The following is a 27,889-nucleotide window of genomic DNA, read 5'->3' as shown; positions in this document are numbered from 1 at the left end:
ATTTTAGACCCTGTTCCTCATGGGAACAGTCCAGCCCGAACTGCCAGGCCAGGTCCTCCCTGGACCAGAAACAAGTATCCTGGGACCGGTTTTGGGGTAACAGCCCTCATCAGCATGGCCAGCTTGAATCCAGTGGCACGGCGAGCCCTAAGTTGCTACGGATATGCTCAGATGTGGATCCTTTGCTCGTTGTGAGGAGGGGGGTCCAGACTGATTTGCCTATAGCTTTGTCCAAACTGGGGTGGCACAGTGAGCAAAAGAACGATTAATTAAACCCAGACCTCTTGAATGGGGGTCAGTGGTTGAAAAGTTTAGGCACTCCATCCATCATCTTGTTGTGTTTGCTATGTGCGCCCTAAGTGGCTATGGGTAAGCCCAGACGTGGGTCCCTTGCTTTGTGTTCCACTGGATTCAAGTTAGCCTGGCTGATGAGGGGTGATACTCTGAAAGTTGTCCCAGGATGCTTGTTTCCAGTCCAGGGAGGACCTGGCCTCGTGGTTCAGGCTGGACTATTCCTATGCGAAGCAGGGTCAAGACTGATTTGCATATGGCTATGTCCAAACTGTAGTGGCACAGTGAGCAAAAGAAGGATGGATTGCACCCAGATCTCTTGACTGGGGGTGGGTGGTTGAAAAGTTTCAGCACTCCACCATCTTGTTGCATTGGCTATACATGGCAACAAGGCATGCATGACAACAATCCCCATGGCATGCAGGATAACAAGATCTCTGGCATACATGACAACAATATCTCTGCCTCTGGCATGCATGACAAGACGCCTGGTATACATAACAACTACGCATGAATGCATGTTAAAAACACCTCTGCATTCATACCAACAGATCCCTGCCAGGCATGACAACATGACATTACATAACAAGATATGTGGCATATGTACCAACAAGACCTCTTGTATAGCCAACAAAAAGAGCCCTGCACCCATGACAGGACCTCTTCATACATAAGAAGAATGAACAGCAAGACATCTGGCATACATGACCGCAAGATTACTCAGATGGAGGATAATAAGACCCCTTAATATTACATACGCGACAACAAGACCTCTGGCACTGATGACAACAAGGCTTTGCCATACATGTTGAGGACACCCCTGCTACGTGTGATAGTGACACTCATCCCTGGTATGTATCGTGCCACTACTTACCGACATAAATAAGTCTTTGTGTTTTTCTGATGATTTTATTTTAAGTTAACATATTTCGATGGCTATGTTTGACTGTCAAATATTCAGCTTGGAATATACCCAGTGTTGTTTTTGTTAAAAATCAAACATGCAGGCAAAGTAAAGTATTGAAAATATTCAAAAATGGTTTAGAAGGCTCAGGCACCACTGCTGTGATTTTGTTTTTCAGTGACATGTAGGACTATCTACCTAGATTCTATTCTGTTTTAGTTGTTTATTTTGCAAAAGAAAGTGCATTACAAGCAGGCGGTTCTGCTGGAACAGTGTAAAGGAAGTCTTGAGCGATTACCCCAACCTCCCACTAAGAGGTAGTTCAATTCCTGAGCAGACTTGCAGGGTGTTGTGTGCTCACGCGCAGTCACACACTTGAGATTGTGTTACACCATCACCTTGATGTGACTTAATTCAATTGTGATGCCATACGAAAACAGGCTTAGTGAAAAAAATGTAATAAAGCAAGTTCTAGTTCTAAATTCTAGTTCTAGAGAGAGAGGCAGAACTAAGCAACTACCCTGGCTGCCCCCAGCTTGGGTGGGGGGACCACCAGATAGTCTCTAACAACTTCAAATGTGACCCAATAGCATACAATTGGGCACTAAGATGTCTATTCCTTTAATATGCATGGACCAATTGATATGGACCAGTTATGTTTCTCGTAAATGAAATTGAAGCAAAGTTTATTATGCAGTGTTTTCATTCCTTCTTTCACCCTGTTGAATGCTTCTGTCATCAGTCCCTTTGTCTCTTCTAGTGCGGCTCTGGTCATTGCCTTGAAGAGAGACGCTTTGCGGAACAGCGGGTAACGGGCTATGGTCGTCCAGCCTTGTCTTGTCTCTCTTTTGCGAGATAGGATTCCTTGAGAGTGGCCCCAACCAGGCTACCTAGTCAGTGACTAGACTGCAGTTTAGAGGAATGTCTGCAACCGGGGTGGCATCAGGGACAGCGGACGGGCCCTGCGGTGAGGAACCGGCCTCTCGGGCTTCAGCTCGCTTAGCTAGACCTCCTGTCTCCCAGGATGCAAAGTTCACATTGTAAAGTGCATAAAACATAAGGCACTGTCCCCGTGTTCCACTTTAAATGCCTGTAAAACAGAAATAAAGAAAAGGAATACAATAGAGGGTTTGGAAATTATTCTGTTGACACAAAATAAAAATTGACTGCTCTAAAATGTTGGAAAACAAATATCATTAATTATGTTTCAGTAATTAAAGGAAACATACATGCAAATGTCTTAGCAGAGCAGCAGAGGAAAGGGAAAAGAATGCATACCCTACAATAGGTTTGCTTTTGTCCTTTTCTCCAGAAACATAACCAGCAAATAAGTGCAAAGGTGTGCATGAATGGATCTCCTAACTAGTCCCAATATATGCTCTGGGACTGAATATAGATACAAATTTGAAATCTCTTCATACAGTTTTATACTTCAGTATCAAACAACAGATTTTAATTATTATTGAATACCTACTATTTTTATTCTTTATAGAATTACATATGAGGATAATCGTAAATAATTAGGGTCAGTGTTACCTTTAACTTTGAATGAGTGGCAGTGACTCAGATTATATGAGGGAAAAATGATAACGTTCGTCATGACTGCAGATTCTTTTCAGACATTACCTATCTAGTCGGACTGGCCTCAGATCACAAGATTAGGGATACCATACCTGGCATGCTATATGGATATATTAAAGCACTTCACACCCTGTTATGAGCATTTAGTTCTGTTTAAATGTCCAACATAATAGAACGCACTGAGTTGAATATATGACGTTATATCGCGGTGTTTACACCGCAATACCTTTACAACGCAGGCATTAAAACGCAAGTTCAGAACATGTAATTCAGAAAAATCAGTAAACTGCCACCAACACTAATGCCAATAACCCATATCATGGACAGTAGTCCCAATTCATTAAAAGAAGGCATGCTTGGTGTGTCCCATTTCTGGACCGTGGCATTGTCTGGGACAGACCTAGGCCTCGGTACACATACCTGGATAGTGTGATAACAGGCCTGGTAAAAATCAAAATACCAGATTCACATGAAGTTGGGTCACTCAGGGCAGGGTTACACGCCTGTATACCATGCGGGGGACATTCCCGTCCCAACAAAGTCATACTGAAATGTTGAAACACTGCCACCAGTTTATATGTATTAGTCATAGAACAAGTTCAAGAGATTTCTAAGGGGAAAACAATGGTGAAATAATATGTAAAAGATATATTGATTCCTACTGTAGCGCAAAAAGGGTGCAGGGTCGATAGTAAATGCTGCTCGCATAGCAAAATTAACATTGGGAATTCGGATTGCTAAACTCCAGCATTGTAATAGATCCTGCTCAAGTGTTTACGGATAATAACAAGCAGCATGCTGTTATAAGGAACTCTGTAAAGTCACCTATCTTGTAAGAAGTACCTTTATCACCCAACGGAATGGTTCACATGTTATCAGCCAGAGAAGGATACATGTGTGACTGGTTCAGGAACCATTAAAAACTGTGCCTGTCATTCACTTCTGGTGCTTTATTAGCAGCTCTTTAGTTTGTATAGAAGTAGGAAAGGATATTTGTACAGATCCCCAGAGTTGGGTTATTCACATTAACTTCTATATGCATCTACTGGTACATAATTAGTCCCTTTCTTCCGTGCCTCTGGGCTTACATGCTTTAAGGTTTTGTATGCACTACCATTGCACGCAGCATGAAAGGGTCACTCAACTTGGTGGAACTAATGCTAAAGTTTGCACTTTGGGTTGAGCTATTTTAGGAAGAGGCCTGAGTAACAATGTGAGCTACAGTTGGCTCCTAAAACTCACTCCTTAGATGGAAGCTTTGGGGCTGACTGGCCAGTGACCACATGGAGGGTGGGCAACTCAAAGGGGATTTGGAATAATCAGGTAGAGGCTTGCCTTCTGCTGGTCCCACCTACTGGAAGCCTCATGTGAATACAGGTGTCCACCTCCCAGGTTTGATCCGCAGCTTCAGTTTTAGGGGATCTGTTCTGGTGGGAAACATCCTTTACGGCGCAACTTTCACTACGCAGTACCTTTACAACGCAGGTTTTACAACAAAAGTCATTACAACGAATTGCGCTGGGGGACGCTCTAGGATAGGGAATAGTTTAATTTACTATCCAAAACCTTCCCTACTATCCAAGGGGACTGGAGTTGGAATAGTAAATTAAACTATTCCACTATCCAGCGCCCCCCCAACGCAAGTCGTTGTAATGACTTGCGTTGTAAAACTTGCGTTGTAAAGGCATACGTAGTAAAAGCATGCGTTATGATGACATACATCCGTTCTGGTAAGAGAAAACACAGAGCCTGGCCATAGAAAGCTATGTTGTGTTTTTTAGGGAAAACACCTCTCCTATTGGGATCTATGGAACGTTATGCTCTGGAGAAAGCCCAGTGCATAGTACACTACTAGCTAGAAAGGAAAGGGTACAACACTAGGTTAGAGAGGGGTGAATCAGGGTTTTTACGCAGGAGAGCAGCATGCAGGAGTCGGGGGAGAGAAAAGCCTTCAGTACACAAAGAGGTCATCAGTGCTTCAATAGCCTCCTGTGGGGCTCAAAAGGATAGAGCAAGGGGTCAGTTTGGGTTTCCCACACAGGCTAGGAAAGGGAGGAGAGCACTGCTGGTGCTGGGACAATCGCGCACATGAGCCTACCTGGACTGAAGAGAAGCGGAAGAAAGGAGGGTGCAAGCGGCGAGGAGGCGCTGACATCGCAGGGTTAAGATTTTAGGGCATCGATACCTGCAGGGGATAGGACCAGGGCTTGAAGGATGTCCGACAGGGACACGATTCCCTTAGGGAAGTAGTCGTCATCAACCAGCACCAAGCGGTGAACCTGCCAGAAAGAGAGAAATACAAATGAGAAAGAACAAGAAATTAGAAAAAATTACCAGATAGTTGATGAATGACTAATGAGGAGTTGTTGACAAGATGATACTGACAAATATCTAACTTTGGAGACTGAGCAAGTAGAGAAAACCAGCATCAAGGCTCTGATCTGGCAACCCAACTGAAGTCGAGCTGCATGATAACAGACAGCAGGCACCAGCCTCCTGAACAGGCTGTGACTCTGCAAATCCTCTCTGGGAGCAGGAGGGGTAGGAGGAAGTGGACAGGGGGTGGGGGGAGGTTAAGTGTTAGAAGTAGCCTAAGGGGTCTGGCTGAGCATCCCAACTAGGATGAGGGAGCAGAGCTCGGGAAGTGACACTAGGTCGACCTGACGGCATCTGGTGGAGTCAAGCTCAAGATCTGAAGTTCAGGCTGTGGATGCTACGTAATGTCACAAAGGCGATTTCTGGGGGTCGTGGGTGGCAAATTAAGGTCAGTGATCAAGACTGTAGGTGCCAGATATGAGTCGGAAGGCTGTGCTAGGGATAGAAGACATAGGGCCTGATTTAAATCTTGGCAGACGGGTTACTCCGTCACAGCCGCTGAAATGTAAATCCCATAGGATAAATCAGGCCCATGGTAGAAGTAGACTAGAGTCACAAGGAAGGTATTTGGGGGCGAATATATGATCATATGGGAGGCCAATGGGAACCAGGTCAGGTGATAGACAGGCACAGACAGAGATTATAGGGGCTAGACAGTGCGAGAACCAGGCTGAGCCCAGAGGGTAGCACATGTGCCATGGCAGGCAATTTAGGGATAGAGCTGGGCTGTGAGAATGACATAGTGTAAGAAAGCTGGACTGTAGGAGTTAGTCTGAGGCGAGGGTATATGGCAGTCATTTCTGGTCTAAAAGATGGGTCTGTAGAAGAAATGCTATCATCAGATTAAACTCAGAGCCAATGCACAGATGTGAGATCAATGAGGAAACAACAGACTCTACTGTCACAATTCTCAATGGAGAATACTTTAACACATTTGACATTATTGAAAGTGATGACGTTTGTACCTTTACCAAGATATCATTGCAGGGAAGGACAACATAAACATTATCATTGATCACAAAAAAGTGGATAGAACAAAACACAACATGGCAACTTTTAAAAATGTCAATAAACACTTAACTAGCTCTTTCTATAAAAACTAAGTATTGTTCCAGACTAAGGAAACTAATTCTGAAGTGAAGAGCTGAGAGTCTAGCGAGGACCCGACAGACTGGAGCTTACTATGGTCTCCATCAATATTTAAAACTCTCCAAATCTTTACTTCAGAACTTGTTCCCTTAGTCTGGAACAATACTTCGTTTCTAGATGCTCTTACGGCAGGACATGGAATTTCTCTATCTATACTAATATAATAAAGAGAGAGCCCAAACATTTGAGGCAGGTAATCCCAGGAACCACAGCACCAATCACAACACCCTATACAGCGTTGGAAAGGGCAGTTGCAGCAGAAGGACATAGGCTATGCAGACGCCCACAATATACATTTAAAAGGTAAAAGAACCATGCCAACAAAGTAGTCCCTTGTGGGCGTGTCTGCGTTGTGCTGTGGGTGTGTGCTGGGGGCGTGACAAACCCTGGGGGCGTGTGGTACGTTCCGCCATTCATGCCATGTCTCATATCGTGTGCTGTGGGCGTGTGCTGAGGGCGTGGGCGTGTGCGGGCGCGCGGGATTACGGAAAAAAAGCAAGCGTTGTGCCCAATATTTCATTGTTTTTTCTTCCCAGGTTCTGTACATTCCAGCTCCGGGTGTCTACCCTGCTCCCTTTAAATACCCCTGCACCCCATAATCATAACCCACCCTTACTCCTTAAAATACCTCAACACCCCTAAATACTAACCCATCTTAACCCTATAAATATACCCTTTACCCCAAAACCCAAACCTATCCCTAAACCCTAAAAATACCCCTGTACCCCAAAACCCAAACCTAGCCCTGAACCCTATAAATACCCCTGTACCTCAAAACCCAAACCTACCCCTGAACCCTAAAAATACCCATGTACCCCAAAAACCAAACCTAGCCCTGAACTATAAAAATAACCCTGTACCCCAAACCCAAACCTACCCCTGAACCCTAAAATACCACTGTACCCCAAAAACCAAACCTAGCCCTGAACCCTAAAAATACCCCTGTAACCCAAACCTAGCCCTGAACACTTAAAATACCGCTGTACCCCAAAACCCAAACCTACCCCTGAACCCTAAAAATACCACTGTACCCCAAAACCCAAACCTACCCCTAAACCCTAAAAATACCCATATACCCCACAGCCCAAACCTTGCCCTGAACCCTAAAAATACCCCTGTACCCCAAAACCCATACCTATCCCTAAACCCTAAAACTACCCCTGTACCCCATAACCCAAAACAATATCTGAACCCTTAAAATACCCAAACACCCCAAAACATATACCTCAGTACACCAAAACATATACCCCTATACCCATACTTACCTTATCCAATTATTTTTTTAAAAACATGCTTTTACTATTCATGCATTTACAACGAATTTCGTTGTAAATGTATGCGTGGTAAAAGCATATAAAATGTAATGCCATGCGTTATAATGGCATTGCGGAGTCATGGTACTTTCGTAATGAAAGTATGCGGAGTGATGGTATGCGGAAAGAAAGTTGTGGAATTTTGGGTGTTTACCCTCCCCCGGTAAGTACATTGGTGGCACGGCAGCCCACATCTCCAGCAACATACTCATATTTTTTCACCACCGATTTGAAAAATGCACAGGTCTCTCTCATTGATGGCCAGCACCGACAGACACTTTTAGACACACCTCCCGCCACAAGTTCTAGAATTGCGAACTTTAGAGCTGGGGAGCTACGTTCGAATCTCGGCATCAGCTCAACATCCTGTGATTCCAGGCAAATCGTTTTGTCTCCCAGTGCCTACCACAAATGAATGTGTTCTTCTGTAATGTAAAGTGTGCTCATGCTCTGTTGTCGAGTTCGCGCTATTTAATAATGCAAGGAAAAATAAAGTAGGGAAACTCGAGTTCACACACTACTGAACGCGCACTCATAAGTGCATCAGCAGTGCACTGTGAATCGGAGCGTTTCACAGGCCTGTCACAGATAAGAAATGCTATCAAAACGAAATCCTACAAAACAATATACTACTGGCCGGCACCAATTCATACCCGGACAACGTCGGGACAGGCTGCTAGTTATTTATATACTCATAGATTCACCTGACCTACATTGTATTTTGAACTTGTGGTTCCTACCACATCTTAAAAGCCTTCTGCGTAGAGCGATCGCCCTTCTCCGTCACCTCTGTGTAGCTCTGTTTACTTAGTCTTTGCGCTCCTTGGAGGTGCCACCCCTTGTGGCACTTGATGCATGTACCTACTGAGCATAGTTGGGTCTACCTACATGAATCTGTGACCGCCTACGTATTCTAAGCCTTGAAAAAGTCACTGTGACGAAACACGTGTCAACTGTTGTCCATTTCTGAAGAAATAATGTGTGAACCATAAATGTACTGGAAGAATACATGATCTTCTTTACTCTGCAATAAAAAAACTGCTTTTTTCTAAACAATTCCCAACTGTTTGGACCATATAATAATTTCATACACTGTTTTGAGTGCTTTGGTTTTCATCCTCCTATATTGTATGCATCCTGGACCTTTTGACCAATATGAAATCACCAGGGGAGTGGTATTAGTACAGTGAAGTAATCTTTCTTCCTCTCTCTAAGAAATGCACGTGTGCAGATATATCAATGTGAATCAGGGAAAGGTATCCCCTTTTCGGAACTAGGGATGCCTCACACAACAGGCTGGTTTAACGGCTGTTGTCATATCGCCAGCTAGTTGTCTCGTGTCATCATCGGCTTCCTGCTCCAACGTCAAGCCGGCGCTGCAATGCCTGACGGGTAGCACACAGTGCTACACTTTTGTGGAGATCTTTTGTTCCTGGCCGTTGATCGAGTGGGTGTGAGGGCCCCAGGTTGTGAAGTAGTGAGCGTGGGGGGATGTGTGGTTAAAAAAGGTTGGTATAGTCTACTCCATTCAGTTTATTCGTGTAGCTAACCACCTTGTTAAAACAAGAGGGGTGCAGGGACACAAACAGGCTATGGGGATTGGTCCCGTTCAACCCTCGTCTGTGATCAGGTCAACATGATTCATGCCCTATCGGCAATTCTTCAGGACCTAGGGTGTGCTCATAAACTAGTGGTAAGTCCAATTTGGGCTGAGGAGTGTGGCAAATACAACCTGTGTGGTTGCAGACTGGAGCAGGAAGAGTTCCTGCGTCGTGGTCCACCCCTCAATGTTTGGTGCTAGTGCCCCAAGGCTGTTCTCGTGGGACCTGCGTTGTGAGATAATTATCTCATTAACGCACAGGAGTTACCTCTCCACCTAATCCCACGCACCGACGTGGCTTGGCACGTAGAGCAGCCGGACAGGTTGTATTTTCCACACTCCTCAGCCCAAATTGGACTTACCACTAGATTATGAGCACACCCTAGGTCCTGAAGAATTGCCGATAGGGCATGAAACATGTTGACCTGATCACAGACGAGGGTTGAACGGGACCAATCCCCATAGCCTGTTTGTGTCCCTGCACCCCTCTTGTTTTAACAAGGTGGTTAGCTACACGAATAAACTGAATGGAGTAGACTATACCAACCTTTTTTAACCACACATCCCCCCACGCTCACTACTTCACAACCTGGGGCCCTCACACCCACTCGATCAACGGCCAGGAACAAAAGATCTCCACAAAAGTGTAGCACTGTGTGCTACCCGTCAGGCATTGCAGCGCCGGCTTGACGTTGGAGCAGGAAGCCGATGATGACACGAGACAACTAGCTGGCGATATGACAACAGCCGTTAAACCAGCCTGTTGTGTGAGGCATCCCTAGTTCCGAAAAGGGGATACCTTTCCCTGATTCACATTGATATATCTGCACACGTGCATTTCTTAGAGAGAGGAAGAAAGATTACTTCACTGTACTAATACCACTCCCCTGGGGAACTTTGTGCAGCTTTTTGTTATATAGACTGATGGGACACGCACACTGGACCCCTTTAAATATTGTCCTCCAAATGTCCCTCCCTGTTGCTTACCAATATGAAATCACACCTTTGTTATTAGGCCGTGGCTAACAATTATAGCACCACACGAAACACACTGATTTGTGTTCATTATCCATTTGAATATTTTTATTTGGCATATTTAACCATTAAAAAAAATAGCACTTTACAAACAATTAAAATATGATTTGTCCCAACGGTTTCACCATAAGGCAATATAATACACAGTAAAAACCAACTAAAAAAATACAATAGGGGACTCACGTATAAGAACTCTTGGTTCTTCACCAAAGTAGCGAAGAGGTACTTATACGTTAGCTATACATTTGTACTGAATCTTGAATAGTCCACAGATCATAGAAGAGATTGAATTTCTACCATATATTCATTTCGACCTATGCCATTTCCTTCAATGACTCCTGTATTGCAACTAAAAATCTTCCTATTGCACAAAATAGGTTTTAAAAGTGTTTTCTGTTCTTTTAAAAACCACAGATAATCCAACAGAATATGTTGACAACTATATTTTACTTGTAGGCCACAGGAGCACAGACCTTGGTCATTCGACATAAATGATTTTATCTTCCTATTGATGTTACATGGGTTCAGGCCGACTCTAAATTTCAATATTGCATTTCTGAGCTTTGGGTTAGGCATAGCTTCTATATAGGTGAAGATATGGTCATTTACCGATCCGTCTATCAGAAAACGGGCGGAAGATTTACTCTTCCAGTAATATAAATCTTCTTCTTGGGCCTTCGCGTCAGCAATGGCCTGTAACTTCCGTTTAGGGATCTGCTGCCCTGATTTCCATTGGGCTCGCTCTAGGGTAAGTGTAACACATAACTTATCTAGTTTATTCCTTGCTTTGACCGCCCAGATAAGATCACTGGTCTCTATTTCTTTGTTACAAAGATATGCCATTTTCGGGGGGCCTTCTCCATTAATTCTTTTCCAGAAGTTAAATGTCGCTTGCATTCCCCGATAGTTGCAGGCTGTGAGGTTGTTCATTATACTATTATCCAGGTGAATGCATGTCTATAAAGGGGTGCGATAACAAAACCACTACTACCTCTTGTTTCTATTTACATAGTACTGTTGTTAACATGTATCCTTTTAATCTGACTTCTTGACCTGCCAGCTTCCTGTTGGCCATCATGGATGTCCTGCATTGTGCTGGTTTGTCTCTCCATTTTTTGCCATTTCAAGGGTCAGCTTATAGACTGTGGTGCTGCTGACTAAGAGGGAAACCATGTGTCCTCTTGTGTCTTTTCATTATCCATTCAGGAGGCCCTCCCAGCACTGTCTGTAGTGATGGACGGTTCCGCTGTGGTCCATAATAACAAGTTGAGCTTTTTCCCTCAGTGTGCTGCGGAAGAGGTGACAACGGGCAGGCACCTCCATCAAGTAAGGTAAGACACCAGTCTTAGATCGCCACCTGCAGGCAGCACCAACGTACTGCAAAAGGCCTGTTAAACTGTGAGTTTGCGGACAGAGCTCTAGCAAGCACAGTTCTATTTTTCCTGGAGAGATGAAAATCTTTTCCTGGCTCCACTCTGTCAACGGCACCATTCTTGTTACTCCAGAAAGTGAGTTTCTTCTCCAAATCAAGGGACAGAAAGCTGGATGGCAATGACGCTCAATGGCTTCCTTTATCCTATTCATCACCAGAGTGAAAGCCCATTTGCTCTCCATGAAAATTCCTGCCTTCATCATCCTACAGTGCTGGCAGCGATACATGGCATGGGGAGGGAATCTTGGATGTACAATTGCCTTCTCAAACGTACTCCCGCACATTCCTGTGAGAGCTTGATCAGTCAAACACTCACTAGGAGCCAAGAGGGAAATAAGGAAAAGGTCGCCCTCCACTCAAAACTTGTAATACAACAATAGACCTAATCCCAGGGCGTCAGGGCATATCAGTGACTCTAACAATGGGGCAGTCAAAATATCCAGCTCCCAATCCTTCCCTTCTACAATTTATAAGGAAGTGAAGCACTGTACTACGCCTATAATAAAAGGCAAACCTGTTCTCCCCGACAGTTACACAGAACAACAAGAATTGTGACCCAAAAGAGTGGGTCGCAAACATCCACACACTCGTGTAGGATAGAGCTCTAACTAGAAAAAATGTGAGAGAAACAAGTGACTCCTCACGGAAACACCACCAACGGGGTAACTGGTATGTAATTTCCAGACAAGCCCCTGTCTCATCATCGGTAGTCACTTGCTTCTCAAAGAAAATAAAAAGAAAGGAAAGGTGTGTCCAAGACAAACAACAAAAATTGTGGCACACAGTGGAAAGCAGAAGTCTCTGCTAGTGACAAACACAAACATAAATAAGTGCCTAAAACACAGCACACAGTTCCCTTAACCAATTTTATTTATAGGGACGTGATTATGCTGTTCATATTAAAAAGGCTGGTAGCTAGTCATGTCGGAGGAGAAGAAGTGAATCCCCGATGGGTGTACGAACACTTAAAGATTGAGTGTAAGGGACAAACTCACTATTGGAGTACCCTGGTAACCTTTTATGATACTGGAGCGGCTGGTATGCCTAACTTGGCTGACTCTGGTGTACACAGAACTAGTGTCCAAAAGTGGAGTGGCAGCATATGAGTGCAGCCCTGATGAAACTTCTCAAGTTGGTATAGCAGTGAAACATGTCGGCACTGGCATTAGGTAATGGTATGCATGACTAGCTACCAGCCTTTTTAATATGAACAGCATAATCACGTCCCTATAAATAAAATTGGTTAAGGGAACTGTGTGCTGTGTTTTAGGCACTTATTTATGTTTGTGTTTGTCACTAGCAGAGACTTCTGCTTTCCACTGTGTGCCACACTTTTTGTTGTTTGTCTTGGACACACCTTTCCTTTCGTTTTACTTTCTTTGAGAAGCAAGTGACTACCGATGATGAGACAGGGGCTTGTCTGGAAATTACATACCAGTTACCCCGTTGGTGGTGTTTCAGTGAGGAGTCACTTGTTTCTCTCACATTTTTTCTAGTTAGAGCTCTATCCTACACGAGTGTGTGGATGTTTGCGACCCACTCTTTTGGGTCACAATTCTTGTTGTTCTGTGTACCTGTCGGGGAGAACAGGTTTGCCTTTTTATTATAGGCGTAGTACAGTGCTTCACTTCCTTATAAATTGTAGAAGGGAAGGATTGGAAGCTGGATATTTTGACTGCCCCATTGTTAGAGTCACTGATATGCCCTGACGCCCTGGGATTAGGTCTATTGTTGTATTACAGAGCTTGATCAGTGCCTGCCAGGTACGGACTGCAAGAGCGTGCACCCAACAAATGCAAATGAGTGGAACATGCAAAGCTCTTCGATATAGGAGACACATGAATTTAAAAGAAATGCTTGTTACAGTCAAACGTGTTCAGGATTTCGTTTCTGGATATCCAGCTGCTGCTGTAAAAGTGAAACTAAGATGGCATGTATATGCAGAGGATTCTGGGAATCAGTAGACATCTTTGAGACTCACATTAAAATTGGTGAAAAGGCTAAACATGTTTTTGTGGCTGATGTCACTAGACACTCCTCTTGAATTCAACTTTAATTAAAGCAGCTGCATTTTTAAACAATGTCATAGTGGAAAATACTTACAGTATTATTCTGAAAGCGAATAGTGCAACCTCCTTCCCCAAGCACAGCTACAGCCTGTGATCGCTGTGTGGTCAGGGGGGGCTGTGACTTGACAATGGCATGTTGCCCTGAGCCTGTCCGTCCAAGGTCACATAGCAGTTGTGGCGGCTGCACGGTGGGGTGAGGCATTGGTGTGCTGCGGATGTCACACCCCATGCATCCTTGCTATGGCTGGTCTACATACACTCTACATCTGCATGAGGATGCTGTCGGCCTGGTCTTTCAGGCAGCACAGATGTGTGATGAAACCACCTCCCAAACCAAACAAACAAACAAACACATTTATAGAGCGTGCTACTCACCCGCAAGGGTCTCAAGGTGCTGGGGGGGTAGGGGGGAGGCTGCTGCTACTGTTCGAAGAGCCAGGTCTTGAGTTGCTTCCTGAAGGCGAGGTGGTCCTGGGTCAGCCGTAGGTGGGTGGGGAGGGAGTTCCACGTCTTGGCCGCCAGGTAGGAGAAGGATCTTCCTCCGGTGGTGCTTCTGCGAATCCGTGGGACAGTGGCAAGGGCGAGGCTGCCGGAGCGGAGCTGGCGGGTGGGTGTGTAGAACGTGAGGCGGTCGTTGAGGTATGCTGGGCTCATGCCGTGGAGGGCCTTGTGTGCGTGGGTGAGGAGCCTGAACGTGATTCTCTTGCTGACGGGGAGCAAGTGTAGGTCTCTCAGGTGGGGAGTGATGTGGCTGTGGCGGGGGATGTCCAGGATGAGTCGTGCAGAGGCGTTCTGTATGCGTTGGAGTCTTTTCTGTAGTTTGGCTGTGGTTCCAGCGTAGAGGGTGTTCCCGTAGTCTAGACAGCTGGTGACGAGGGCCTGGGTGACTGTCTTTCTGGTTTCGGTGGGGATCCACCGGAAGATCTTGCAGAGCATTCGCAGGGTGTTGAAGCAGGATGATGAGACGGCATTGACTTGCTTGGTCATCGTGAGGGATGAGTCCAGGATGAAGCCCAGGTTGCGTGCGTGGTCCGTGGGGATGGGGGCATTGCCCAGTGCCACCAGGAGTCGTCCCAGGCTGAGGGGGATGGTCCGAGGAGGAGGACTTCCGTCTTGTCCGAGTTCAGTTTCAGACGGCTGAGCTCCATACATGCTGCTACGCCTTTCATTCCTTCTTGGAGGCTGGCTCTGGCGGTGGCGGGGTCGTTGGTAAGGGAGAGGATCAGTTGGGTGTCCTCCGCGTAGGAGATGATGTTTAGGTTGTGTCGGCGCGCGATGGCTGCGAGGAGGCTCATGTAGACGTTGAAGAGGGTGGGGCTGAGCGAGGATCCTTGAGGAACGCCGCAGATGATTTTGGTGGCCGCTGATCGGAAAGGAGGGAGGCGGACTCTCTGAGTTCTGTCTGAGAGGAAGGAGGTGACCCATTCCAGGGCTTTTCCTTGGATCCCGGCGTGGTGGAGGCGGGTTGTTAGGGTGCGGTGGCAGACAGTGTCAAATGCGGCCGATAGGTCAAGGAGGATGAGGGCAACAGTTTCCCCGTTGTCGAGCAGGGACCTGATGTCGTTGGTGGCTGCGATGAGTGCGGTCTCGGTGCTGTGGTTTGCTCGGAAGCCGGACTGTGATGGGTCGAGGGAGCCGTTTGTCTCGAGGAATGCGGTCAGCTGTTTGTTGACGGTCTTCTCGATGACTTTGGCGGAAAACGGGAGTAGCGAGACGGGGCAGAAGTTCTTGAGGTCCGTGGGGTCCGCGGTGGGTTTCTTCAGTAGGGCGCTGATCTCTGCATGCTTCCAGCTCTCCGGGAAGGTGGCAGATGCGAAGGAGTTGTTGATGATGTGCCGTAGTTGGTGTGCGATGATGGTGTCGGCTTTGTTAAAGATGTGGTGTGGACAGGGGTCTGCTGGGGAGCCGGAGTGGATGCTGTTCATCACGTGGGTGGTGTCTTCAGTGCTGACGGGGTCCAGGTGAGGAGGGTGGTGGTGGGGGGCGGTGGTTCGGTGGACGGGCGTGTGGTCCAGGCGTCAAAGCTTTTGTGTAAGTCTGCGATCTTGTGGTGGAAGAACGAGGCCAGTGAGTCGCAGAGGTCTAGCGAGGGCGGGACGTCGTTGTTGCAGGCGCCGGGGTTGGAGAGCTCTTTGACGATGTTGAAGAGTTCCTTGCTGTTGAGGGTGTTGTTGTCCAGTCGTTCTCTGAATGCTGTCCTTTTGGCGGTGCGGATCAGCTGATGGTGTTTGCGGATGTCATTCCTGAGGGCTGTCATGCTATCTGTTGACTGGTCGTGGCGCCAGGCTTTCTCCATGGTACGGCAGTATTTCTTGGAGATTTTGAGGTCGTTGGAGAACCACGAGGCTTTCTTGCTGCCGGGTCTGTTGGGAGGATTCTTCAGTGGTGCAAGGGTGTCGGCGCAGTTGGTGAGCCACTGGGTGAGGTTGCGGGCTGCTTCGTTGGAGTCCGTGGTGTGGGTGGGAGGGTTCTGGCTCAGTGAGGTGGTGAGCTGGTCGTGATCTTGCTCCTGGCTCTGCGGGGGGCCTGTTGCAGGTGGTGGTGGGTCGTGGTTTTCTTGAAGTTGAAGTGGACGCAGCTGTGGTCTATCTAGTGCAGTCCGATGGAGTGGCTGAAGGAGATGTAGTTGCTGGAGGAGAAGACGGGGTCAAGTGTGTGGCCGGCGTAGTGGGTGGGTGTGTTCACCAGTTGCTTGAGTCCGAGGTTGGCGAGGTTGTCGAGCAGGGCAGTGGTGTTGCTGTCATTGTTGTTTTCCAGGTGGAAGTTGAGGTCCCCTAGGAGGATGTAGTCTGATGAGGTGAGGGCAAGCGGGCTGATGAAGTCTGCGATGGCTTCGCAGAATTGTGCGTGTCGTCCCGGGGGTCTGTAGATGTGGGTCCTCTGAGGGTGGTCTTGGGGTCGGTGTGTATCTGGAAGTGAAGGTGCTCGGCGGCGGTGATTGTGTCGTCAGAGTTGTTCGTGATGCGGATGGTGTTTCTGTGGACGATGGCGATGCCTCCTCTGGTTTGGTTGGCGCGGTCCTTCCGGGTGATCTTGTAGCCGTCCGGGATGGCTATGGCAATGTCGGGGGCTGAGGAGGCGTTCATCCAGGTCTCTGTGAGGAAGGCGACGTCCGGTGCTGTTGTGTCGAGGAGGTTCCAGAGTTCGACGGCGTGTCTGTGGACGGAACGGGTGTTGAGCAGGATGCACTTGAGGTTGTTCCTTGGCTGCCATAAGATTGGCAAGGAAAGACTACTCGCAGACTCTCCTTGCAGCAAAGAGAGAATGGGAGGACAGGTTCTGGGCGGATCTCAGGAAAGCGAGCTTGGATAGGGATGCCAGAAGCTTCTGGAATCTCATAAGATCTAGGGACAGGCCAGACAGCACCCTGATAACGTGTAACATCCCTGCCCAGAGCTGGTTTAATCATTTCTCGTCTCTCTACACCTCCAATGAGGCAACTACTCATACTATCCTCTCACTGGCCGCTTGTCCAGGAGGCCTAGAGTATGCTCCCTTTACCGCTAGAGAGGTGGAGGATGTAATCAAGACTTTGGTGCCCTTGAAAGCAGCAGGGCCTGATGGTTTACCGGGTGACTTAATTCGGGCAAATGCCAAGGAGTGGGGGAATCTGGTGTCATCACTGTTAAATGCCATTAGTGAAGGTGCGCCCGTACCTGAATCCTGGAAGGGGGCAGAGGTTGTCCCGATATTCAAGAAGGGGTGTCGGGACAACCCTGCCAACTACAGGCCAATAAGTCTCATTGACTCTTCCCAAAAAGTGGCAGGGAAGGTGATCCTGAGAAGGGTGCTCCAGTGGGTGGACGACAACAACATCTTGTCGGACCTCCAAGCTGGATTTCGCTCTGGTACCGGAACCAATCAGCAGGCCTTCAGACTGGCTCTTCTATACTGGAAGGTGGTGGTGCTGGGCGGGGGCAGTCTATATTTGGCTTTTATAGACCTAAAGACTGCCTTCGAACTGGTTCCCAGAGAGGAGCTATGGAAGGTTCTGCTAGATTTGGGGTTGCCCATGCATATTCTTTCTCTTTTGGTAAAATTACATGCTGGCAATTATGCGCAGGTTCGATGGGGTACGAAGGGTGGAAAAACCAATAGGATCTCCGTGGGAAGGGGCGTCCGTCAGGGATGCATGTTAGCCCCCACCCTGTTTTCTCTTTATGTAAACGGCGTGGTTGAACATCTGCTAAGAAATCCCTCCGACGCTCCATCCCTGGCGGGCAAACGGATCCCAACACTGCTTTTCGCAGATGATACTCTTCTTATCTCAAAGGCCCCTATGGGTCTTCAGAGCCTCTTGAACAGCTTTCAGGAGTTTTGTCTGTTGAGGGGGTTGGTAATCAACACTGACAAAACTAAGTTTTTGGTTATGAATCCCCGAAGAAACTCGGTCGACCTCCGGCTCTGAATTCCGAGACACTGGAGAGGGTCTCCGAGTTTGATTATCTAGGTATTCGCCTTAATGATTCCCTTACCTGGAACCCGCACATCCAAAAAATGCTACTGGGCCACAAAAGGGTGGGAGGCACCTTACTCAAGGAACAACGTTCCTCAACTAGTAAACCTTTAGCCCCAGTTGTGGAAATATATAAAGCCAAAGTGGTTAGTGCCGCCCTATATGGGGCAGAGCTGTGGGGCACCTGCAACCTGGACGCAGTAGCTAAATCGGAGAGCAAATTTTTGAAAGATCTGATGGCTCTCCCATGGTGCACACCAACAGTACCAGTGCTAATGGATCTAGGTTGCAGATCCATCAGGGACCAAGCGCAACTTCGCCCCCTGCTCCTCTGGGCACGTCTATGGCGGGCGCCTGGACTAGCCTCCTATGCGGAAGCATTATCAGAGGCTATGGCAGGCTGGTCCAGGATTAAATGGTTGAGGGATGTCAAACGGTTACTGGTGGAGATAGGGTTACCAGATGCATGGGCATCGAGAACAGCCCCACCCAAAGCTACGATTAAAAAGTTGTACTGGAACTGGGTCTCCGCTAAATTACACTCAGATTCACGACATTGCAACTCTACTGTAGCTTTTGTGAGAATCAAAGATGTGGTGGCTTATGAACCCTATTTAGATACTATTTCTATCCCCTTTGATCGTACTTTGTATTTCAAGTTTCGAGTAGGGATTCTTCCAGTAGGTGAGGTAGTCGCCCGCTGGAAACGGCCCTACCAATTTTCTCCGTTCTGTGCGTCCTGTCCCACCCGAGTAGAGTCGGTAGCCCACATCTTTTTTGAATGTCCGGACTATCGTGCACCCAGGATTCGTTGGTTAAAACCCCTATGTAGACTCTTAGGCACCCGTCAGCATATAGTGGCGATGCGTATTTTAATGTCTGACACATCCACTGTGATTGTTTGTGCTGTGTCAAAATTTTTAAAATGGTCTTGGTTGATTCGCACAAAAAGGCTTTCCTTGTCAATTTAATTCAGTTTTAATTGTTAATACTTCCTTCTGTTTAAATCTTATGTGTGCATCTAGCATGTGATTGTTATTTATGCTGTATTTTGTATTGTTGTACAAGCTTTTATGGTATTTTTATATCGAAATAAAGCCTATCAATCAATCAATACTCTAAGGGGCTTCGATTAAGCCGCCTGCAGCCATTGGCCTTTTAGGATCTGGAACCATCAGCCATTGGCCTTGAAACATTTCTAATCAGATCTTAGATCAGCCCTCATGTACATTGTAGTCTCACCTTGTTTCAATTGGCTGTTTTCTTCTGCCTTCAAATAAAAGTTAGAAGGACTATTTAACACCTGAAAGTGCACTGTGTCATCTACTAGTTAATTGATTCTGTCTCAATCTGAACGAATCAAAAACAAGGACAAAAATAAATACCAATAGTTAAAGAGTGCTATAAACCAGGGAATGAATGTATTGCTTTGCATCTTGCATTCGCAAACACTGGCTTATGTTATTCTTGAAACAGGAACTGACATCACAGGAAGAAACTCTGCAACATCTTTGACTTGGATATTCCGACATACTTCCGACACATGAACCGTCATGGTGGAAAGGGCAATTTGGAAGGGTAACCCCCATTTGAGAATTCATGGAGCTTATTCTGCCTCAAAGAAGAACTCCAAGTTTGAAAGCAATTAATAGATAAACGTTTACAGAGATTCATATGAAGGCTCTCTCCAGGGATTGAGTAAACTCTCAATACCACGAGTCAAATTAATGAATATTTTGCAGGTACCCTATAATTGTAAACTTCCAGGGAAGCAAACAGTGATCCTGTCTATGGATCTACTACCTGATTCCTTCTAATAGCCATTTAGACAATCAATCCAGAGATCCCGCAGATGATCCTTTCCAGGACCCACTGGTGATCCTTTCCAAGTAAGTGATACTGAAAAGGAATTCTACGGATCTGACGTTCGGGTTGCCGAAGGGTGGGCTTTCCAGTGGCTCAGTAGCTGACCCTCTGCAGGTTTCCCCGGTCCTTAACCCTAGGCACCAAATGGTGGTGATGAGACAGGAAAGCATGTAACCAGACTGAGAGGCGTGGACGTCCCAGTGGGTTAAAGAGTAAGCATTGCACGGATATGGCTACTATACCTGCACACCAGCACCAGATACATCAGATGCGGTTCTATAGGGGTCAGTGTTCTCCTGAGATTTTGCAGTACCTGCTCTTTCGTAATGCGATCGACCACAACCTCCAGGGTCTCATAGGGGTGGCACTTCAGGACACCTTCCAAACACTGGGTCCGGCGTCTCAAGGCCTCCTTCACGCTGATATCCAGGTTATTGTAGGTCTTCTGGGCAGCCAAGTGCTGAGAGGAAGGTGAGAAAGAGATTTAGAGACATTTCTGGGGACATTGGAAGAAGCCACTTACTGAACAGTTTGAGAGTAGAGTAGAAAAAAGTGTGAGAGATACAGTGGAGAAGTGTATAGAAAAAAAATCAGTGAAAAGTTCCAGAAAAGAGAGAGGACAGAGGGAATCACTTAAGAACCTTGATATGTTGTGGAAACAGTTTAACCAGAAGAAAAATACAGGTTTTTAGAAAAACAAAACAATATGTACTTTTGCAAAAATGGTTTCCTTTGGCTAGTCTTTATTTGTATTGCTAGCTTGAAAGACACATATTATTAATTTCTGCAAATTTCTTTTGATTCCTTTCCGCACTCCTTCTACCAAGGAGTGGCTTCACATATGTCATCTCACCCTCAATTAGCTCTTATATTGAATCCTATTTGGAGGGGGTTAGGGGTAGGGTGAGAGGGAGTGGGGGGAGGAAGTGTTTGTGTGTGCGTGCGTGTGTGTATGTGTGTGTGCGTGGGTATGTGTGTGTATCTCCCAATCCCAGGCCTGACACTGGAGTCTTAACCATATGCTTCTAAGTAAATTATTTAATGTAATCTATTCCAAAATTGTAAATATATATGAAAGTTAATGTAGAGCTCTCCGTTGCTCCTCATCTAGGTTTCTGCCATATGGACACATATATATGGTATCCCGGAATCCCTCCACAGTCAATCCCATGAGTTTTATCAAGATGGATATCTAAGATTCCTTTTATCACGACAGACACACTTTGGGCTCCAATATGTGATAGATATGTTGAATATGTTATCATAGTATTGCATTCTGATCTTTGTCCTCTGCAGGCATAATAGCAGGGTATGGCCTCTATGGTAGGAGTGCTGGTGGATACATTCTGCATATTTAGGCCCTTGTTACTAGCTACATGCTTCCAAGGAGCTGCAAACTTTTCATCCATAATTACCACTACAGTGCAATGAAACCCCACCAGTACCATACTTTTACAACTTAAACTTTATGGAATGGTGAATAAATTTGGACCCAAGTTTATCGGCATTAAATCGCACTGAATTCTTAATCACATAAGCATTTAAAATGTCCATTTGCCACCTACTGTAAGGGAGAAAATCGGGTGTAAAAACAACTGGTCATTAGTGATGGGGCAGAGCGTTCTTCTGTAAGGGAACAGGGTTTTTCCAAGTTTACTTCCGACTTTTGGCCCCAATTTCACTACTAGTTGTTGGTGTAATGTGTCTGAAATGCCCTGAGCCCTGCTGAACAGGGCACAGACCCATAAAATAGTGTATGTTTAATTGGCTTGTCCCAATTGGCATAGCCCATCTTACTTGTAAGCCCCTAGTACATGGTACCAGAGGTACTCGGGCCTGTAAGTAAGAGTGCCTCCCAGGGACTGCAGCACTGGTTGTGCCACCCTGAGCGAGACAAGGTATAACCTGGCTCCCAGTGTGTCACTGCAGACTGGAAGAGCAGCTTTTAACTGCTTACTAAGCTTTGCCATTTAAGGTAATGGTAAAGCCCAAACTCCCTTTTTAATATATGTAAGTCACCCCTAAGGTAGGCCTAACGAGCCCTTATAAAGGGTGGTGTGTGTTAAAAAGTGCGACATGCACTTTAACATGCTCCAACAGTTGAAACCCTCAATTGTCATTTTTAGTGAGGAAAGGCTATTAGCCCCATTGGCAAGTACAAAGTTACAGGCTGGCATCTCAACCCTGCTAACATTTGAATGGGACTACTAAGGTTGCTGCTGTTTGATATCAAAAGAATCAGCGTAATAAATCTGATTTCATGGTTTAATCGAATTTATTGTCACTGGTGTGCAAAGTACAACTTTAGAAGTTGCCACTTTTGTTGCCCAAGGTTTCCAGTGCCTGGTTACTAATGTACATGGGGCTCTGTCCTGCAGACAGCTCCCTGCCCTCCTGGAGAGATGTGCTAATAACTCCCAGGAAAGGACTCTATGGGGGCCTGCATGAGAGAGGGGTGTTACCTCCCTTCCGCAAGAAGCCACATGGCTATTGTGCCCAACATGTGAGCTTCAAAGGAGAAGCAGCATTTCAAGGGCAAATGGGTAGCACTTGGGAGAGGGGCTGCTTGATTGTTTAGGCAGACAGGTTGGCACTTGGGCCAGGGAAGGGGTACGCCAGGTGTCAAACATGTTTTTCCAGGGGCATGACGTCCCTCGCTAGCTACACCTGTGGGGGTGAGCTAGAGAGCTCTGAGTGCTAAGCAAGGGGTCTCACCATCTTGAGAGTGGGCAGAATGGTGCATCCTGGGATACCCAGATGCCACACTCCACAGGAAGTAGTCATCAGGAACCCGATATCCCATTGGCAAAGAACATTGCTGGTCCCCCTGACTAGCCCTCTGCCGAAGTTGGTTGCCAAGTACTTCTACTCAACCGCGTTGACAATTACCTAAGTTTCACTGTTGAGTGAAATTGCTTTGATTTATTGTTGCTTGTAAAATCCACATCTCTGAACCCTCTGGTGGATCTTGGCCATATGTATCAACATACCCTTTTGCGATTCCTTAATAGCGATTTTTAAGGAATCGCTATTTAGAAATCGCAAAATGGTATGTATCAAGAAATTAGCTATTTCTTAGCGATTCCTTAAAATTCCTTAATTGCGATTAGCAAATTGCTAATCGCAATTAAGGAATCATTTCCCATTCATTGCTATGGGCCAGGAGGCCCATAGGAATGAAGGGGAAATTTGCGATTCACAATTTGCTAATCGCAAATTGTGAATATTTTCAAGGGTGCAGGGGTGTCCAAAGGACACCCTGTTGCACCCCTGAAATCTGCATGGGTGCACATGTGGCGCACATATATGCCCTAAGGGCATGTCTGTGCGTCACATGGCACTTTGAAAAAAGAAAAAATATATATTTTGGAAGGAATTCGCAACTTACCACCAACTAGAAGTTGGTGGTAATTTGCGATTCCTTAAGGCCAATTTGCGAAATCTTTTGGCTTCTTACATTGCATTTAAGGAATCTCAGAATTTGCGATTCCTTAAATGCAATCGCAAAATAAGGAATTGCAAAATTTGCGATTCCTTATTTTGCTAGCAAATTCCCTTGATACATACTATTAGGCCAAATTGCATTCGCAAACGCCGAAATTCTGCGATTTTCGGCGTTTGCGAAGTCAATTTGGCTTCATACATATGGCCCTATGTTTTTAAATTGGTGTCAGATTTCTTGAGCGTTGATTTCTTCTTAAATTGCTCGGTTGCTGTTTAATTGCTTAACACTTGTTTAGTGCTGTTTAAATGCTTAACACTTGTTCCTCTGTGTAAGCCTTGTTGCGCAGTGCCACAGCTATCCAGGGTTGAGCTGAGGGTTTTAGAGACGAAGCCTACTGAACCTAAGCGGGTTGGTAAGTGTACTACACAACCACACCATATAATACACCTCATATATTACACCCCATTTCCACACAACTTCCATACAGGAATTCAGTCCGCCCGACTTAAAATGAGGGTCAAATCTCAATAGACAAGCTCAAAACTACATCAGTTAGGAGCATTGCTAGCCGCCTGATGTAGATGGCGGTTCACTAGCATGGATCCTGTCGCCTAACCCCCTGCCATCTGCTTGAATATCGCCTACCACAGTGAAAATGCTTGACCGGTAGATCTCCCCTGACTGTTGGTAGGTGTGCGGTGCAGCGGGGGAGCTGCAGGGTTGGAGGCTGACCGACTTTGAGAGTGCGGCTTGTCTGACATGCAGCTGTCGCGGCCTCACATGAACTGGTGCCCAGAGAATACAAGGTGGGCGTGATCCAGCTACGTGGGAGGCAACTCGTGGGGCAGGCAGTGCTCCCCGTACTTGCTCAACGCAACACAAGGTTTTGCCCTGCTGATATCGTCCGGAGCCTTCTGGTGCAACCGTCAGCTCAATCACAGTGAGTGTCGCCTATTCCGTACTGCTACTTGGGTGCAGAGGGGACCTGGTCCACTACAGTGCATTCTCCACTTGCCACACGTTACCCCCAATTCTAGTGCCAATAGCAGCTCTCTGAGATACAAAAATTCATGGGGCAACAACCCAAAGTGATTAGCGGATGACATAGGTGTAGTGGAGGTGAGGGTTTGAGTCAGGAAAGTAGACAGGTCGCAGGTGTGCCTTACCTTACTACCTGACAGGCGGCAGTGAGTACCTTGCCTCCTCCGTGTGCAAGCAACCGCCCACTCACCCCGTCAAGGTCGACTGGGGTGTTAAGAAGTATCTGGCACCACACTGGACATGACTGGCAGTAGGCATCCCCACATTGCCCATCAAACAAAGCTGGATACATTTACGAAATCTAGAGATATGATGACTGCGTTGCAGGTGGAGGAACAGCGTGCATCTCAAACCCGAACCACCCAGCTAAGGACTCCCCTACTCTCACCAACATAATGGTGGTGATACATGGCATACGCTCTGCACTTAAAACGAAAATAGACTCGGTCTCAATAGATGTTGGATTGGTGTGTGCTGGCTTCCAAAACATGGGAGTCTGGGTAAAGGAGGCGGAAGAATCTTTTGCCACCCTGAAAACTAAGACTCTGCAGCACCAAGTTAAGGAGCTGAGTGTGACCTCACAGATCATGGAAGCCAAGCTGGAAGATTTTGAGGAGCGATTCCGGCATAACAATGTAAGAATAATAGGGGCCATAAAGGTCCTAGACTTTCTTCAGGGCAATGGTCGGCCTCCCTGCGGGACAGAGTAGGGAGGTTCCTATCCTGCCAGTAAGTAAAGGGCACAGTAGCTGCTCCTTATGTGTGTGATAGATGATATGCCTGTCATGCGTAGTTCTCCATCCAAACTTTGGAGAGTCACTGTATCTCAGGGGACCGTTTGGCCTGTAGGGGTAGCTCTGTAGTCAAACCTTCATCAAGAGTCCTGCCCCGCCTTCTAACCTGCTTGGTTTCGGTCCCTGGCTTCTGCAACACGATGTCGGACTCCCTAGGAACCTCCCTACTCTGTCTCCCAGGGAGGCCGACCATTGCCCTGAAGAAAGTCCAGGACCTTTATGGCCGCATGCATATGGGCTGAAACATGTTGGCACTTGGGTCATAGGAGTATAATACTACCATTTGACCCATCTTTTAACAATTTTTAATAACCCAGACAGACCCAAGAATAAAGGGAAACTTGGGATCTGTCTGAGGTATTTTATCTTTAAGTCCCCCTGGTCTTCAACTATTCCAAAGAGCTTCAAACACTGTGGTCGAGCTCACCCCGACTTATAGACCCGATGATGAAGCATGACACCACTAGGGTGTATGAGGGTAACTAAACAAAAAGGAATTGTTTCCTTGCTCACCTTTTTGTATGCAATCATAGAAAAGATAGGCTTCAGCCCCCCCTTTGTCTCTTGGATCCGGTGGTTGTATTCGGGGCCCTCTAGCACACAAGGTAGTGAACAGGGGCACTTCAGCACTGTGTGCCCTTCAAAGGGGCACCATAGAAAGTTGTCCATTTGCCCCCCCCCCCCCCCTGATCTTTGCTCTGACATTGGAAACACTGGCGGCTTGGGTCCATAGTGACTCCAGGGTCAGGGGACTGAGCTAGACCACAGAAAGGGAGGACCGAATCTCCCTCTATGCAGATGACATCCTGCTTTACGTAGCCGATCCCTCTGCCAAACTTGACAAAGGTCTGCTCCTATTCGCACTCTATTGCAAGCACTCAGGCTACAATATCAATTGGAATAAATCACTGATATATGTTCTTCATGGGAGCCTCTGGTCCTCCCTGATGAATGTCGGGGCTAGGGTGGTAGCAGAGGGATTTTGCTTCTTGGGCATCTTCATCACGAGAGACCCCGATGCGTTCTACACATTACCTTGAACCCCCTTTGCTGTGCATACGGAAAGCCGGGAAACACAGGAAAGCTCTGCCTCTCTGCTTGTTAGGAAAAGCATATCTCTTCAAGATGGTGGCCCTATCAGGATTCATGTACGCACTTCAAAACAGGCCCTACCAAATACCCCAGTCCTATTCCTGTGCCAAATATAGCGGACCCACACACTTTTTGGGGACTGGGGCCCCCTCGAATGGCGCTCCAGAAATGACGAGGGGTTGCTATAATGGGTAAATAGCCTTTCCTAACATTCGGAAATATAACTGGGCGTCTCAGCTAATCTTTGTCAGTTACTGGGTGCTCCTTCCGACTACTAACCGGCCTAAAGGATGAACAGGAGAAACATACAGCCGGGGGGCTACCACCGAACCATCTATGGGGGGCAACCCGTATACCCCTTTTGACCGTACAGCCTTCCTATTTCCCTGTGGCAGGTGGCACTGGCAGCCATGGGCTAGGGGGTAGGGAGGGGGGGGTCACACAAGCTACACCCCTGTGGGACACAGCCTCTCTTAGTACCCAAGCTCTCCAGTGGGGTATTGACAAATAGGAGCTTATAGGCCTGTCCCGAGTGGGAGATTTGTGGAAAAACGGCGAGGTGCTCCCCTACTCAGAACTGCAAAATGATTATCACTTGGCGCCCATGGAGACCTATAGATACCTGAAGGACCACCATGCCCTGTAAAAGCGATCCCTCAGGGGAGGTCCTTCCTGAGTTCTCCCCTCTTGAGGACAGATTAGTCGATGACTACTTGCTTACCCAAAATGGCGGTCTCACTCACTTAACAAAAATTGTTAAACAACTCCCCGACACTGTGATTTGACTGAGGGAAACCCGGGAGAGAGACCTGGGTGGTTTAGAGGACAAGTGGCCCGAGGCCTTGGCTACTACGCGTGAGGTGGCCATACGCTCGCACTTCTGTCTCATACAACTCACGATCCTTCATAGGAGTTATTATGCAGCTACAACACTACTGAAAATGGGTAAAGTAGGAGCAGCACTCAGCCCCAAAAGGTGTGGACAAATAGGAACATTCTACCATATGATATGGGACAGTCCAGTGCTACCGACTTATTGGGCGTCAGTGGTGGCCTGCATTCCGAGTGTAGGGTTTAGTACCAGAGGCGAAGTAGTGCCCCTTGAACCTTTGGGGTCAAACAGATCTCAGCCTCAATGACCGCCTCTGGGCCACTCTGGGACTGATGGTGGCCAAACGAAACATAGCCAGCTTCTGGGGAGTTGACACTGCACCCCAGTTAGGGGAATGGAAGAGAGATATGGACTGGAGTATGCAGGTGGGAAAGGCAGTCTTTGGAAGTAGAGGCTGTCTGCACAAATGGATTAAGGTGTGGGAAAATGATTGTCGGGAACAACTATGTAATCCTGTATTGAGTGCCACTTGAAATGCTTGGAACCAAGAGGGGCTAGACATGCTTATACATTTGAGAGTCGCTAGGGGTGAGGCGAGGGGCAGGCGAATGTG

General features: G+C 46.8%; 1 protein-coding gene across 3 annotated transcripts in view; it reads right to left on the bottom strand.

The window, feature by feature from the left end:
* Nucleotides 1-679: 679 nt before the first annotated feature.
* Nucleotides 680-27,889, bottom strand: part of PRKAG3 (protein kinase AMP-activated non-catalytic subunit gamma 3) — a 342,332-nt gene continuing 315,122 nt past the window's right edge. For 2 of the 3 annotated variants that reach the window (XR_013608551.1, XR_013608552.1), the window contains exons 15-17: nucleotides 20,386-20,532; nucleotides 4,875-5,055; nucleotides 680-2,285 (exon numbers count right to left, since the gene is read on the bottom strand). Coding sequence is in view for 1 of the 3 variants with exons in the window: in XM_078679203.1 (XP_078535329.1) it covers nucleotides 2,278-2,285; nucleotides 4,962-5,055; nucleotides 20,386-20,532 (249 nt within the window). In the remaining 2 variants the exon portion in view is untranslated. The remainder of the gene's footprint in view (nucleotides 2,286-4,874; nucleotides 5,056-20,385; nucleotides 20,533-27,889) is intronic. The other variant, XM_078679203.1, reaches the window with a different exon arrangement.

The sequence above is a fragment of the Lissotriton helveticus genome, chromosome 3_1 (genome assembly GCF_964261635.1).
Source record: "Lissotriton helveticus chromosome 3_1, aLisHel1.1, whole genome shotgun sequence".
Classification (NCBI taxonomy): domain Eukaryota; kingdom Metazoa; phylum Chordata; class Amphibia; order Caudata; family Salamandridae; genus Lissotriton; species Lissotriton helveticus.
Note: the sequence above shows the minus strand (reverse complement) of the source record. Positions and strands in the feature narration are given on the sequence as shown.